The following is a 14,795-nucleotide window of genomic DNA, read 5'->3' on the forward strand; positions in this document are numbered from 1 at the left end:
TCATAAAATTCAGCCCTCTTGGTCCCACCTTGGTGCTTCTAATGCAAAACGGAGCAAGGCTGTGAATAGTTTGAAAGCTAATGCTTTCAAAGTTAACTAACGGACAAGGAATTCTTTGAAGCTTGGAGAGAATGTGGGTAATTTCAGTTAAATGTTTGTGTCAACAAGGATGCTGACTGAGAAACCTGTGTCAAATTGTGAACAAATTGTGGCCTGTGGATGGTGGGCATGGAAAGGTCAGTGAAGATTTAATTGCAGAAGCCAAACTTTGAAATAATAAAGGCATTGAGTCGAGTTTTGGCTGCATTGAAAATGACAAAGGATATCCAAAATGTTGAGCCCACAGACATCATACTGGTGTCTCCGATCCCAATGATCTCTGTTGTTGTGATCCTTGGCCAGAACCCATTTTGTTGATGAGATCCAATGAGGGACCAATAATGTTTTATTTAAAGTAGAAAAAGTTTGAGATCCAAAGCACTTACTAAGAGAATAAAGTCACAAGATTTTATGAGTTTTGAACAAACAAAAATAAACTTACCAGTAAGTCCTCTGCACAAATATTGGACTGGATGGAAGGGATTATGAATATAATGTAAGTATTCTGTGCTTTATAGAAACAAATGACAGCAAAATCAGAGCAAGCTACATTGTAGTCATGTTATTCAGCTAAGGTGGAATTTTATACAAATTTAAAACTAGAATATACTAGGAAAGCAGCTAATTGATTTAATTTGCACACTGGCTGAGGTTCAACCTAAGTAACATTAATAACATCATCTACAATCAGCAATCTGGAAAAGTAGCAACTGATGTTGTAATTCATTCCTTCAAAATAAATAATACTAATCAGATTTGGGAGGTCAGGGGGCAGATATTATGGCCCAAGTGCTGTTACTGTTCTGGTACTATGAATGTCTTTGTACAAATGGGCTGACCCCATCAATTAGGGGTCATTGACAAGGTCAAAAAGATAAAACAATATACAATATATATCTAATATTCTAGGGGCGGCACGTTGGTGCAGTGGTTAGCACTGCTGCCTACGGCTCTGAGGACCTGGGTTCGATCCTGAGGCCCCTGTCACTACCTGTGTGGAGTTTGCACATTTTCCTTGTGTCTGCGTGGGTTTCACCCCCTCAACTCAAAGATGTCAGGTTAGGTGGATTGGCCACACTAAATTGCCCCTTAATTGGAAAAAAATAATTGAGTACTCTAAAATTTTAAAAAATATATCTAATATTCTGACGTTCAGGGTAAGTATAAGGTACATGTGCATTAACAAGCACTGTGGCTGGACGCACCACATTATATAATAAATGACATGTGACCAAAACAGATTCCATTGATTTCTCAGCAGCCTACATAGAACGTAGAACATAGTGCAGAAGGAGGCCATTCGGCCCATCGAGTCTGCACCGACCATTTAAGCCCTCACTTCCATCCTATCCCCGTAAGCCAATAACCCCTCCTAACCTTTTTTGGTCACTAGGGGCAATTTAACATGGCCAATCCACCTACCCAGATGTTTGTCACGCTGTGAGTCAATCAATCTCATTGAAACTCCATCTCTCTCACGAGGGTTTCCAATCTTGACCTTCGTAGCTGTCACCTTGAAATTCTCTCCAAAGCTCCAAGACTGTCCACCTCACAGGGCTTCAATCTCACCTTCTGAAATTCCATTCCCCGGATTCCTGAATACACTTAAGTATCAACTACAAGCAGAATTTCAGCTCTTCAGCCGGGGCAGGCAGAATAGCACTGTGCCAAAGAGGTACCTATTCCCCAGTGGCCCAGAGCACAGAGTCACCTTTCTCCAGCTGCCTTCTTGGATCTTTAGGGCATCTTCTTAGCCCCTTTCAATTCCCAGAGCTTCTTGCAGCCCTTTCTCTAATTGGAGCTAATTTCTGCTTTTCCTAGCTTAACCATGTCCTGTTTCTGTGCCCTATATTGGTCCCTCACCTGGGACTTCCTTTTGGAACCTCTTACTGTCACCCTCCCTTTTCCTTCTCCATGGGATGCTTCTGAACTCTTGTCCTCTGCAGCCAGTTACCTGATTTGGGTTTCCACGCCCTTCTATTTTTTTTCTATGCGCAGGCACAGTCTGCAGGGCCTGTCCTTGGCCTGAAGAATGCAAAGATGTAAAAGTGTGCATCTGTAGCACGCTCCTGGCCTGTGCATGTGCACACAATCTGAAGACCGTCAGGACTTGGAGTTCCCGACCCCCATTCCTGACAAGCAGATAAGATTGGGTTTCATAAGACTTTATCACACCCTACATCATGCCCCCTGCCTCCCAGGTCAATTAAGTGCCTGTTGTAACACAATTAACACAAATCCTACACTGGCTGCTGGCATTTAATAACATGGCTCCATTGCTTCCATTGAGAGGTTTACCAAAAGTGCTGGAAAATGATGCAAAATGTTTATCAGATCTTAATTGATGGGGTCAGCCCATTTGTACAAAGACATTCATAGTACCAGAACAGTAACAGCACTTGGGCCATAATATCTGCCCCCTGACCTCCTAAATCTGATTAGTATTATTTATTTTGAAGGAGTGAATTACAACATCAGTTGCTACTTTTCCAGATTGCTTATTGTAGATGATGTTATTAATGTTACTTAGGTTGAACCTCAGCCAGTGTGCAAATTAAATCAATTAGCTGCTTTCCTAGTGTATTCTAGTTTTAAAGTTGTATAAAATTCCACCGAAACTGAATAACATGACTACAATGTAGCTTGCTCTGATTTCACTGTCATTTATTTCTATAAAGCACAGAATACTTACATTATATTCATAATCCCTTCCATCCAGTCCAATATTTGTGCAGAGGACTTACTGGTAATGAGAAGGCATGTAACCTTTCTTGCTGCATAGTTTCACAATGCCTTATTTATAAGACCAAGAGTTTATAAAGAGCTGGAGTAGACCACATGGCCCATCAAGCTATTCAATACACCATGGCTGATGTTCAGCCTCAACTCTACTTTTCTGTCTGCTCAACATATCCCTTAATTCCTGAGAGACCAAACACTTTCCAAACCCACGGCCACTACAATCTAGAAGAACAAGAGCAGATACTTGGTAACATCACAACCTGGAAGTTCCATTCCTAGTCACTCACCACCCTGACTTGGAAATATATTGCTGTTCCTTCACTGTCGCGGAGGCAAAATCCTGTACCACCCTCCCTAACAGCACAGTGGGTGTACCTATACCTCAGGGACTGCAGTGGTTCAAGAAAACAACTCACTGAAGGGCAATTAGGGATGGGCAATACATGTTGGCCGAACCAGCGACTCCCACATCCTGTAAATGAATTTTTTATATGTCTATCTCAGTCTTAAATATATTCAACAATGGACTAGCCCTCCAGGATAGAGAATTCCAATGATTCTCAACTGTTTAAGTGGAAAAATGTATCTTTCTCTTAGTGCCAAATGATTGGCCCCTTATCCTGAGACTGTGTTTCCATTTTCTAGATTCCCCAACCAGGGGAAACATCCTGGGGCTGGTTTAGCACAGTGGGCTAAACAGCTGGCTTTGCAGAACAAGGCCAGCAGCGCGGGTTCAGTTCCCTTATCGGCCTCCCCGAACAGGCGCTGGAATATGACGACTAGGAGCTTTTCACAGTAACTTTATTGAAGTCTACTTGTGACAATAAGCTATTATTATCACATCCTCTCAGCGTCCATGCTGTCAAATCCCTTCAGACTGTTGTATGTCTCAATGAGGTCATCTCTCATTCTGCTAAATTGGAGAGAGTATAAGCCCAATTTACTTAGCTTTTCACCATAGGACAACTTCTCTTCCCAGAAACCAATGCAGTGAACCTTCATTGTACCATCTCCAGGGTAATTATGTCCTTCCTTAAATATGGAGATTAGACAATGTATAATACTCCAGTCTCATAGAACAGTGAGACCACCAATGGGTATTCCATGTCAAATCTGACCCCAACTATGATCCTTGTAACAAAAAGGGACGTAGGAAAATTTGAGGATATGTGACAAGTTTCAGATGTAGCCTATCAAACTTGGCTTATTTCCAATAAACCAATGGGTGGGGTTCTTTAGCCTCCCAGCCACGTGTTTCGCGGTGGCAGGAGGTGGGATGCCGTTCGCTGGCGGTGGGATGGTCTGCTCCCGCCATGGTCAATGGAAATTCCTGTTGAAGCCACCCAACACTGCTGGGAAACTGGACAGGTGTGCACTGTCGATGGGACCAGAGAATCCCGCTGCCAGTGAACAGCCGGAGAATTCCAACCAATGTCTTCGGATGTTTTGCTGCATTGTAGGTGCGACATAAATACAAATTCATGTTGTAAATATGTATTATTGATTTTCTTTTCAAAATACTTAATGCAGTATTAAAACAGTACGTTTGTTGCCACATTTGCCAGGTTACTGACAGAACGCAGCTATGGTGTACCATACTACTGTGAAGAAATACTTAGAAGCCTCTATTACACCGATCTCATACTCCTGGACCCATTAGATGAGGACGATGAAGATGAAAGTGATGCTGTATTTACTTTCACAAGAAAGAAGTTACTTATGTCTCCTGAAATAAATTTTCAAACAATGCAAACAAGAAAAAAAAGCAAGTCTGCAGAGTACATCGAATAGAGTCATAGAATTTTACAGTTTAGAAAGTGCCTGTTTGCTTTGTTGATCCTGTGCCATGTCTTGGAAAGAGTTCTTCAATTTAGTCACGCATCCCATCTTTTAGTCCTGTAATCCTGAAAAACTAGCCCTCTTCAAGTTTATCTCCAAATGTCTCTTGAAACTCCCAATGGAATCTGCTTCCATTATCCATTCAAATTATGCGTTCATGATAAAATAACCCTCTGTGTAAAAAGGTTTCATCATATTTTCCCTCTAGTTCCAAATATTCTATGAACATTGGTTACCAAATCACTTGCCACAGTTTATAACCATTCAATCTATCAAAATTCCTCACAATTTTGAATATCACCATGAGACCTCCCGTTATCTTTCTTTGCTCCAATCCGAACAATCTCAACCATTGTAATCTATCCCTGTGCTACAACATCTGCTATAACACGGACTAAATGTGGCAGGTGAAAGATTGGCATGCTTCCTCCTGACCGTCATGTTGGGTTTCTGTGCCAGATCATCTGCTTTTCACCGAATTATATATGTATAATTATATATGTGCATCGTATCTCATGGTAGGGCGGGCTGGGATTCATCCACCCTGTCGTTACTTCACCAGCTCATATTTCCAGGCACCATATTTAAATGACACCCACACCCAAATTCACTCTCTGCAGCCCAGGGCCTGTTGTAGCGAGTGACGGTTCCAAGAACAGACAAGTGCTGTGCCGCGAAGTTCAGTGACAAGGCACTGGCATCAATCCTCCAAGAAGTTGAGAACGAGCAAGAAATACTTTACCTCGTGATAGGAGCTGAGGGTTCACCAACATCACCACAAAGTCTTGGGAAGAGGTCACTAGTGCGGTCATCATCTGTGCTCCTCAGAAGAGGACCATTATCCAGTGGAGGAAGGTGATGAATTAACTCACCTGTCCAGCCAGTGTTGGTCAACCTTCTCCTCAATCTCAGCTCATCTCTCAAAAGGCCATCAAATATTTGCGGGGTTACAGTCCACACGGATCCCACACACCACCAGCAGAAGCCAGGACTTCATCACTGACTCTCTCACGCACACTTTTACATCTTCATCTCTTGTCACATCCTGTCATGTCTTCAGAGTTTACATAGGTTTACTCAGCACACACAGCAAGCCGGCATGCGTATCATCTGCTTTGGCATCTATCCTGTTCACAATCTGTCCATCTGTCTATATACAGGAAATGATTACCCACAACAACAGGTAGACATACTAGACCTGAGGGGTATGGCAGAACTCAGGCCAGCCACCCACTTTGAAGAATAGGCAGCAGAGCTGGTTGGTGAGGACAGGAACCGTTCCTACGCTAAAGGCGAGATTATCTTGTTGTTAAATCACGTTTTATTAAAAAAAAGAAAGGTTATGAGCCAAGGTTCCATTCTGGGATCTTCCCATCCAGTTATAACATTAACTGGGATTGTAACGGGGTTGCATTTAAAATAATAGTCGGGGATCTTGGGCACTCATGGCAGTCTGGACCATGATATCACGACCGTGTATACAGCTAGACATCACAACTATAGTAGTTCCCACTTTCCACCTGCATGATGCAGAGTTTTGGACCCAGCTAGCACTTGGTGACATAGAACATACAGAGCAGAAGGAGGCCATTCGGCCCATCGAGTCTGCACCGACCCACTTAAGCCCACACTTCCACCCTATCCCCGCAATCCAATAACCCCTCTTAACCTTTTTTGGTCATTAAGGGCAATTTCTCATGGCCAATCCACCTAACCTGCACGTCTTTGGACTGTGGGAGGAAACCGGAGCACCCGGAGGAAACCCACGCAGACACGGGGAGAGCGTGCAGACTCCTCCCAGACAGTGACCCAGCGGGGAATCGAACCTGGGACCCTGGCGCTGTGAAGCCACAGGGCTAATCACTTGTGCTACCGTGCTGCCCATCTGAAATGTCTGCGAGCTGGCAATAACTATGCAAGCTCAAGAGGTGCGTATCTAGGACCCAGATGTCAGAATATCCAATGGGAGGATGCCACTCTGGACGCTGAAGGCTAGTGTAGTTTGACAAAATCCCTGAGCTAGCTCCGCAGGTTTCCTTGTGTATATCAGAAACTACTGGAATAAAAATGTGGAAATCTCAAATGGGATCAGAGTGAAGCTCCACTATATCTGCTGTTTGCTCTTTATTATCAAAGGAGTTGTCATAATATCCACTCATGTATATAAGAGATGCAGACAGGCAGTGATTGACACACAGGATGACCAGTAAGCACACAACACAGTGCAGCCAATCACCAGACAGGACACTACCACTATAAAGCCAGAGGGCACTAGGTTTCCTGCTCTCTCTGGACCCAGCCACTGAGACAGTCAGAGTCCACGAGCTAGCAAGTGCAAACACCATGCGGTAGCTAGTAAGTCTGGTCAGGCTACTACTAGGTCTCCAGTCAGTTCAGTATAGTGTCGACCCACAGCTGAATATGTATATCAGTTCTATCGTTGAATAAAACAGTGTTGGATCTTCTCCAGTGTTAGACGTCTGTTTCTAGCTTTCCTGCATCGAGTGCAGTCCACATCGAACCTGCCTGCCTAACACATCAGGAGTTACTAAATAATACCTAAATGTAGTGTTGACATGCTCTGCGCCACAGATGCCAAGGCTTAAAAAGACTGCACCGTGTCTAATTTCTTCACAATGTGTGCAGGTGAAGTTCCTATCCCATAGAAGAATGGCCACATGCTTCAGAGGCTGACGAGCCTTCCAAGGATGAGGTAATTGCCACGCAATATTGTGACTACTCATTCTGAGATTGATGTCCTTCATTGAGATGCTAAGGAGAGCAACAAATGTGTTAATGTTGAGGCTGCATGGAGGACACAGGTGAACGAGGCTTGTATGAGTGATTCATCATCATCCTGGAATCTTGTGGTTATAGGAAACTCACAGCCATGTCTACCGCAGTCGGCCTATGCTTTGGAATCTTTATCTGGGGCCTCAACATCTTTACCCTCATCAGGCTCATCCCTCTCTCAGCCATCCTTATTGGAGGAGACGTGCAGTTCCTCCATCGCTTTATCTCCCAATCCATGTTCCCTTTGGAGTGCCAGATTGTGTTCTAAAATTAGGGATTTGCCAGTGATGCCTACATCCCATGGAAGCACAAAGACAAAAAAACTTGCACTGTTGCTGGACCCCTGTACTTGTGGAAAGCTGGAGATCATTGCAAATCCCACTGCTCTGGCAGCCTGGCTGGCTTCATGCAGAGAGAACTGGACATAATTGTGTGCCTTACTGAATAGGATGTCGGTGACCTCTCAGATGCACTTATGACTGGAGCTTAGTGATATTTGGCAGAGATCCCCAGTAGAGCACTCCTGGAATTAACCAATCACACACGTGGAGCGTGGTGGTCACTTTTAGAGCCATGTGTAATGGATGGATGGCCTCGCAGGCTGTGCGGTGTCAGATTCTTCCAAGAATGTGGCAGTTTTGTGTCACCACACCCCTTGAAAAACCAAGCCATCTACCGTACTACCCTCACTCATCTGCAAGTATTAAAGGTGTCTTGTTATGCTCTACATTGTGCCAAATGCCTCTGTGTAATTGGTCTCTCTGCCGCAGCTTCTGGGTCTTCATGGAACCTTGTCAGTCTAAGATCCTCAGGACGAGGTTTCTTCCCTTTGCTCTGCCAGATGTTGACTAGTCCTTTGTATTCAGCTTATCAGCAAATGCAGAGTAATCAGCCTCTGCTGATTGGATGCTCATTGCATCGACCTGGCGCAGCCCCCCACCCCCCGATTGGAGCCCTGTGCCTAGGCATGGTGTATTTCATTGCAAATCCTCCTCTGTCTCCCACAAACCCGTCCCCTGGAGATTTCTTTCCCAAGATATTTTTCAATTGCGTCATTCTGTAAGCTGTCAAAATGGTGCTGCTCCGCTTATATTATGAATCCAGCTCCCAATCACCACCCACCTCACCCACAACCCCTGTCACGATAACAATCCTCATCCCTCTTAATGTCCTGTGCAAATTTCCCTCCCTCCTCTTTTAATCTTGAATTGTGGTTCTTGTTGCTGACCCTGTCCTCTCCCCTGAATTGTTTTCTGTGGATGTCTCAGTGGCCCATGTTAACCTGACCCCTCCCCATCAGAGCAGGAGCATATACAGAGCAGGAGCTTATACAGAGCAGAAGCATCTCCCACCCCCATCTTGAAGCCCTATGAAATTCAAGAAGGAATTAGATATAGCTCTTGGGGCAAAGTGGGGAGGGGATGGGGGTGGGGGTGGGGGGGGTGGGGGTGGGGGCGGGGGGGTGGGGGGGGGGTGGGGGGAGGCGGTATCAGGGCATTGAACTCGCTAATCAGCCATGATCATAATGAATGGCGGAGCAGGCTCAAAGGGCCAAATGGCCTCCTCCTGCTTCCATTTTCTATGTTTCTATGTACAGTGACTTACCTCTCTCTCCACCTGCCCCCTCTTTCTCTCTCTCTCCCTCTGCTCCTGGCCCCTCCCTCTGCTCCTATACTTCCCCTGCTCTCCTTGTGCTTTCTCTGCGCTGTTCCAGGGTCTTTCCCATCCTGCGCTCCTGCTCTGTATATACCCATGCCCTTTATGTGCTCTTGTCCAGTATATTTGTTAAATTTAGAGTACCCAATTCATTTTTTCCAATTAAGGGCAATTTAGCGTGGCCAATCCACCTAGACTGCACATCTTTGGGTTGTGGGGGCGAAACCTATGCAAACACGGGGAGAATGTGCAAACTCCATACGTACAGTGACCCAGAGCCGTGATCGAACCTGGAACCTCGGCGCCATGAGGGAGCCGTGCTAACCACTGCGCCACCGTGTTGTCTCTTGTCCAGTATATGCTGCTTCCCTGTACATTCTCCGCCTCTATGTATGTCCATGCTCTGTTTATGCTACTTCTCTGTATGTACTCCTGTTTTGTATATGCCCCTGCTCCACATATACCCCTGTTCATGTTCCCCCTACATTTATGCTCCTGCCCTGTATGTGCTCCTACCCTGTATATGCTCCTGTTCATCATATGATGCTGCTCTGTATATGCTCCCACTCTGTCTACACACCTGTTCTCTATATGTTCCTACCTTGCACATACTCCTCTTCTGTATATGCTCCTGCCCTGTACTTGCTCCTGCCCTGTATATGCTCCTGTTCTGTATGTGCTCCTGTTCTGTAAATGCTTCTGCTCTGTATTTGCTCCTGTCCAGCATTTTACACTCGTTTCATACCATAAGCCTTTACTCGGACTCTTCAGAAAGGATCAAGCGATTCCACCCATTGTTTCTGCACGCACCCAGCATTGGGCCCTATTAATCGTCACTTACGAGTATTCCTTTGAGCATAGACTGGGGACTGGGCCCCTTGTCAATCCTCACGATGGTCAAGGTGGTCGCGACCCCGAAATTCATGGACTCTTTGCCTGTCACGGCGTCACAGATCCATGAATGGACCCGATCCTTTCCAAGGTTCGGCACGTAATCTTATGCAGGAGACAGCATGAACAGCTCCCAGATAAGTTAAAGGCATTTTCCTCAAAGCTGTCTGAATTCAGTGTGGAGTTTGGTGTCCTGCTGAGGGGTATGCACGTAGTTATCCCAAACAAGGGGCAGGAGTTAATTTTGAAAGACCTCCACAACGATTATCTGGGCATGTCCAAGATAAAAATGCTGGCACGCAATTACGTATGGCGACCAGTCATTGATGCGGGCATCAAGACAATGGCCCAGCAATGCTCTATTTGTCAAGATCATCTGAAGCCCCCACCGGCCGCACCCCTGCATCATTGGTATGGCCAGGCTGGCTGTGGGCACGACTCCATGCCGACTTTGACGGTCCTTTTCAGGGGTCCATGTTTCTATTAGTCAGTGACACACATTTGAAGTGGCTTGAGGCAGAGAAGATGGCGGAAACCATAGCCTGGGCGACATCGTTGTGTTTATCGTTTTGCATGCACAGTCTCCCTGAAGTACTTGTCACTGATAACGACATTCCTTGCACGAGTGAGGAGTTCTCCAGGTTCCTTAAGGCAATTGGGGTGTGGCATATTCGTAACGCCCCATATCACCCAACTTCAAATGGTTTCATGGAGGGAGCGGTGAAAACTTTTAAACGCGGCCTGAAGAAACAATCGTTGGGATGGATGGACACCTGGCTAGCTCGTTTCTTGTTTAACTACAGGACCACTCCGCACGTAGTGACTGAGGTAGCCCCAGAGGAATTACTGAAGGACCAGAGACTTCGTACCCACCTTAGTATGATTTTTCCAGACATAGATGCAAAAATATAACAACCAGCAGGGGCGTTGCTCCTTTCAACGTCAACCTTTCGAGCATTTTGTACCAGGTGACTTGGCATTTATTCAAAACTTCAGCGATGGTGCCCAGTGGGTCTCCGGCATAATCCTCCACCAAACAGATCATGTGTCCTACATGCAAGCCAAACATCGTACTATGAAAAAGCATCTCGACCATCTTCGTTCCAGGAGACTGCTTCTTCGGAAAGTTCCTTGTCCTCAGGAACCTCTTCCAAAACCACATGTGCTGGCTGATCAAGCCATGGCGGACCTTATCTTCAGAGACCTCTTCTAGAACTGCATCTGCCCCAAGGAGGTCAGGGCTCCAAGATGACTGAGGTCGTTGACTCAGACTCAGAGATGGAAACATAGGCAATCCCCGATGGGGAGCCTTCGGATACACAGCCTCTGGAACTGCCGCCACCACAACGTTTGTGCCGGAGATGGTGTTTGTCCTCGAGATATATGCCGCCCGATGCCCAGCCAAATCTGGCGCCTTCCTTTGCCACGGTCTTCAGAGGATTCTTCGGACTTTGGGAGGTTTGTGAGAGCCATAAAGAATCTAGCACGTGTTTGTAGAGTCAAACAGAAAGTAATTTTATTTAGAAGAATATGTACACAGGGCCAGTAATTCACTGGTTCCCTCTGTAGCCGGTGCCACACTGGCCAGCCCTATTTATACAGCTGTACTGCTAATGATTGTCCACCCCCCTCTCAAACCAGTCATTGATGCGGGCATGTATACAGTAACTTGGGGTAACCAATTGTCCCCAGCCAATAGAATCTGGGCAGGTTATAACGAGGGTAGCGATGTTATAACCCCCACGTCTTGCGGGATAGGGAAGATCCACTACTCAGTGGTGCTTGCAGAATACGTGCTACCCGAATAAGGGTGGGGAGCGGAGGGGGGATACCCTTAACTAAGTTCATGTGCGTTTGCATAAATAGAGTCAGCCAGTCAGGCAATGACTAGAGAAGACCCCGTAGGGAACTACTGGAGTTGTACATAATTGTTAATGTGTGAAATAAAATACCTTTTATTTTTCTCTACAGCTCATTGTGGACTCCTTTTGTTATCCCTTACAAAAATTTCCCTCTCCTCTCGCTGCTCCTGCTAAGCGTAGACAGTCTTTGCAGTGAATAGCAGGCACAAATCTCTCATTGATATCACTAAGTAAATACCTTTTTTTTAAAAAAGAACTATTAAAACACCTTTGCTCCTGGTTTACCAATGCTGAAATTTAAAATACTCACCCTTGTCTTTAAATTCATCCGTTTCTACACCCTGACTGCATCTGTAACCTTCTGCAGCCCTGTAACCATCTGAGAACATTGTATTACCTCATGGGCATCCCCCAGTTCCATTTGCCTGACTACAGGCAGCTGGGCTTTTAATCATCAAAACCATAAACTATGGAATCCCTTCTCTAAACCACATCTTAAATTGCTTCCTTTAAGTACCTTCTTAAAACCTACATCTTTAACAAAGCTTTGTCACCTGTCCTCATTTCCCATTTTTTGGTTTGGTCTCAGTTGTTGTCTGATTATGGACCTGTGAAGCAGTTAATGCAAGCATCATTTTATAATCCATTCTTGGGATATGAGCATTGCTTTACTGACTATCATTGCCCTTGAGAACATGATGGTGAGCCTCCTTAAACTGCTGCAATGCATGTGGTAAAGGTACTCCATTGCAGTATGTTATACAGATGGTACACAAGCTTAACACTGATAGATGTTTGGTTCAAGTATAAAACTGTCTAGAATGCAAGGGGAGGCAGCACTACATGGGTGTCATCACTGACAACCTGGAAGGCCTGTCATTTGAGAGAATCCTAATTCCTTTCCAGTTATGCTTTGCTGTTCGCAAGGAAATTGAGATACCATCCACTGGCTTCAGTGCAAGATCACTGTGCCGTTCTCTACATTGCTCCTTAAATACTCTGAGTGCGATCACTGTACTTTGTACAATGCTGTGCCCACACCCTTTAAACCAGACAGTTAGCACTTAGTTACAGTATCCTGCTGTCTTGGATACTTAACTTCTGGAAACATTTATCTTCAGATGTATTTGTTACAATTGTGGGATTACCTCATCTTTAAAATGTCATGTGCCTTTCCTTTCCATGCCGCTGTCAGATATCTTGCTGCTGAAACTCTTTCAGCTCCAAACACTCCAATTTGCAATTTCCTTTTTAAGTTGTTACGCACCTCAGACTAACTATGCCCATAACATGCAAATATGCTGAATCTTTGAATTGTTAAGTTCAGCTATTCCCCTAGTGGACAAACTTTTCACCAGTGGGGAAGAAAAGAGAGTGCAGGGGGAGAAAGTGCCATAAAATCTATGTTAATCGCATTGTCACTTTACAACGTTTTGAATTATCGCAATTTTATAAGTATTTCATTCATTATTTGTTTTAAAGGCAAATTTGGAAGTTTTTCTGGAGTAGAACAGCAAAAGTGCCGAAAAGTAATAACACTGGACCGAAATGCCTCCAAAGAAAATCAGCAATTTATATGTACTATTGGAGAAACAGTAAATCTACAGGAAATTACCATTCCACTTACACTTAAAGGTGGGTCCGCAATGAAGAAATAGTTTTAAATTGTCATTTTCATGGTAGCTGGTATAGAAATGGAGGAGAAAATTAGCATTAACTTGAACAGCAATCTGTTCCAATACAAAAAGTCCAATAGCATTTGCATTGCTGATGTACAATTTAAGAATGATTAAGAACATTGTAAAGAATATTGCTAATTTTCATTTTTACGCTGCTCTCCCTTCATTCCTCAATTAAGAATGTAGAGAAATGCTTTATTGCCGAATCTCTGTCCAAGGTTTCGAGGAATTGTAACAGATCATAGGCTAGCTCTTTTACCAATCTACCCTACTGTCAAGTACTAAGTTCTCCTGCCCTACTTCATCTTCTGTTCAAAGAACAAGAACAAAGAACAAAGAGAAGTACAGCACAGGAACAGGCCCTTCGGCCCTCCAAGCCTGCGCCAACCATGCTGCCCATCTAAACTATAATCTTCCACACTTTCAGGCTCCGTATCTCTCTATTCCCATCCTATTCATGTATTTGTCAAACTGCCCCTTAAACGTCACTATCGTCCCTGCTTCCACCACCTCCTCCGGCAACGTGTTCCAGTCCACACTACCCTCTGTGTAAAAAAACTTACCTCGGACATCTCCTCTAAACCTTGCCCCGCACACCTTAAACCTATGCCCCCTAGTAATTGACCCCTCTACCCTGGGAAAAAGTCTGACTATCCACTCTGTCTATGCCTCTCATAATTTTGTAGACCTCTATCAGATCGCCCCTCAACCTCCTTCGTTCCAGTGAAAACAAATCAAGTTTATTCAACCTCTCCTCATAGCTAATGCCCTCCATACCAGGCAACATCCTGGTAAATCCCTTCTGCACCCTCTCTAAAGCCTCTACATCCTTCTGGTAGTGTGGCGACCAGAATTGAACACTATACCCCAAGTGTGGCCTAACTAAGATTCTATACAGCTGCAACATGACTTGCCAATTTTTATACTCAATGAAGGCAAGCATGCCGTATGCCTTCTTGACTGTCTTCTCCACGTGTGTTGCCCCTTTCAGTCACCTGTGAACCTGTACACCAAGATCTCTCTGACTGTCAATACTCATGAGAGTTCTACCATTCACTATATTCCCTACCTCTATTAGACCTTCCAAAATGCATTACCTCACATTTGTCCAGATTGAACTCCATCTGCCATCTCGCCGCCCAAGTCTCCAAATGTTCAAAATTCTGTTGTATCCTCTGACGGTCCTCATCACTATCCGCAATTCCACCAACCTTTGTGTTGTCCGCAAACTTAC

General features: G+C 44.8%; 1 protein-coding gene across 1 annotated transcript in view; it reads left to right on the plus strand.

The window, feature by feature from the left end:
* LOC140389787 (adenylate cyclase type 10-like) overlaps positions 1 to 14,795 on the plus strand; it is a 452,930-nt gene that overhangs the window by 200,152 nt on the left and 237,983 nt on the right. The window contains exons 17-18 of the mRNA XM_072474312.1: positions 4,407 to 4,606; positions 13,365 to 13,517. Coding sequence (XP_072330413.1) covers positions 4,407 to 4,606; positions 13,365 to 13,517 — 353 coding nt within the window. The remainder of the gene's footprint in view (positions 1 to 4,406; positions 4,607 to 13,364; positions 13,518 to 14,795) is intronic.

This window comes from Scyliorhinus torazame, chromosome 2, assembly GCF_047496885.1.
Source record: "Scyliorhinus torazame isolate Kashiwa2021f chromosome 2, sScyTor2.1, whole genome shotgun sequence".
NCBI classification, from domain to species: domain Eukaryota; kingdom Metazoa; phylum Chordata; class Chondrichthyes; order Carcharhiniformes; family Scyliorhinidae; genus Scyliorhinus; species Scyliorhinus torazame.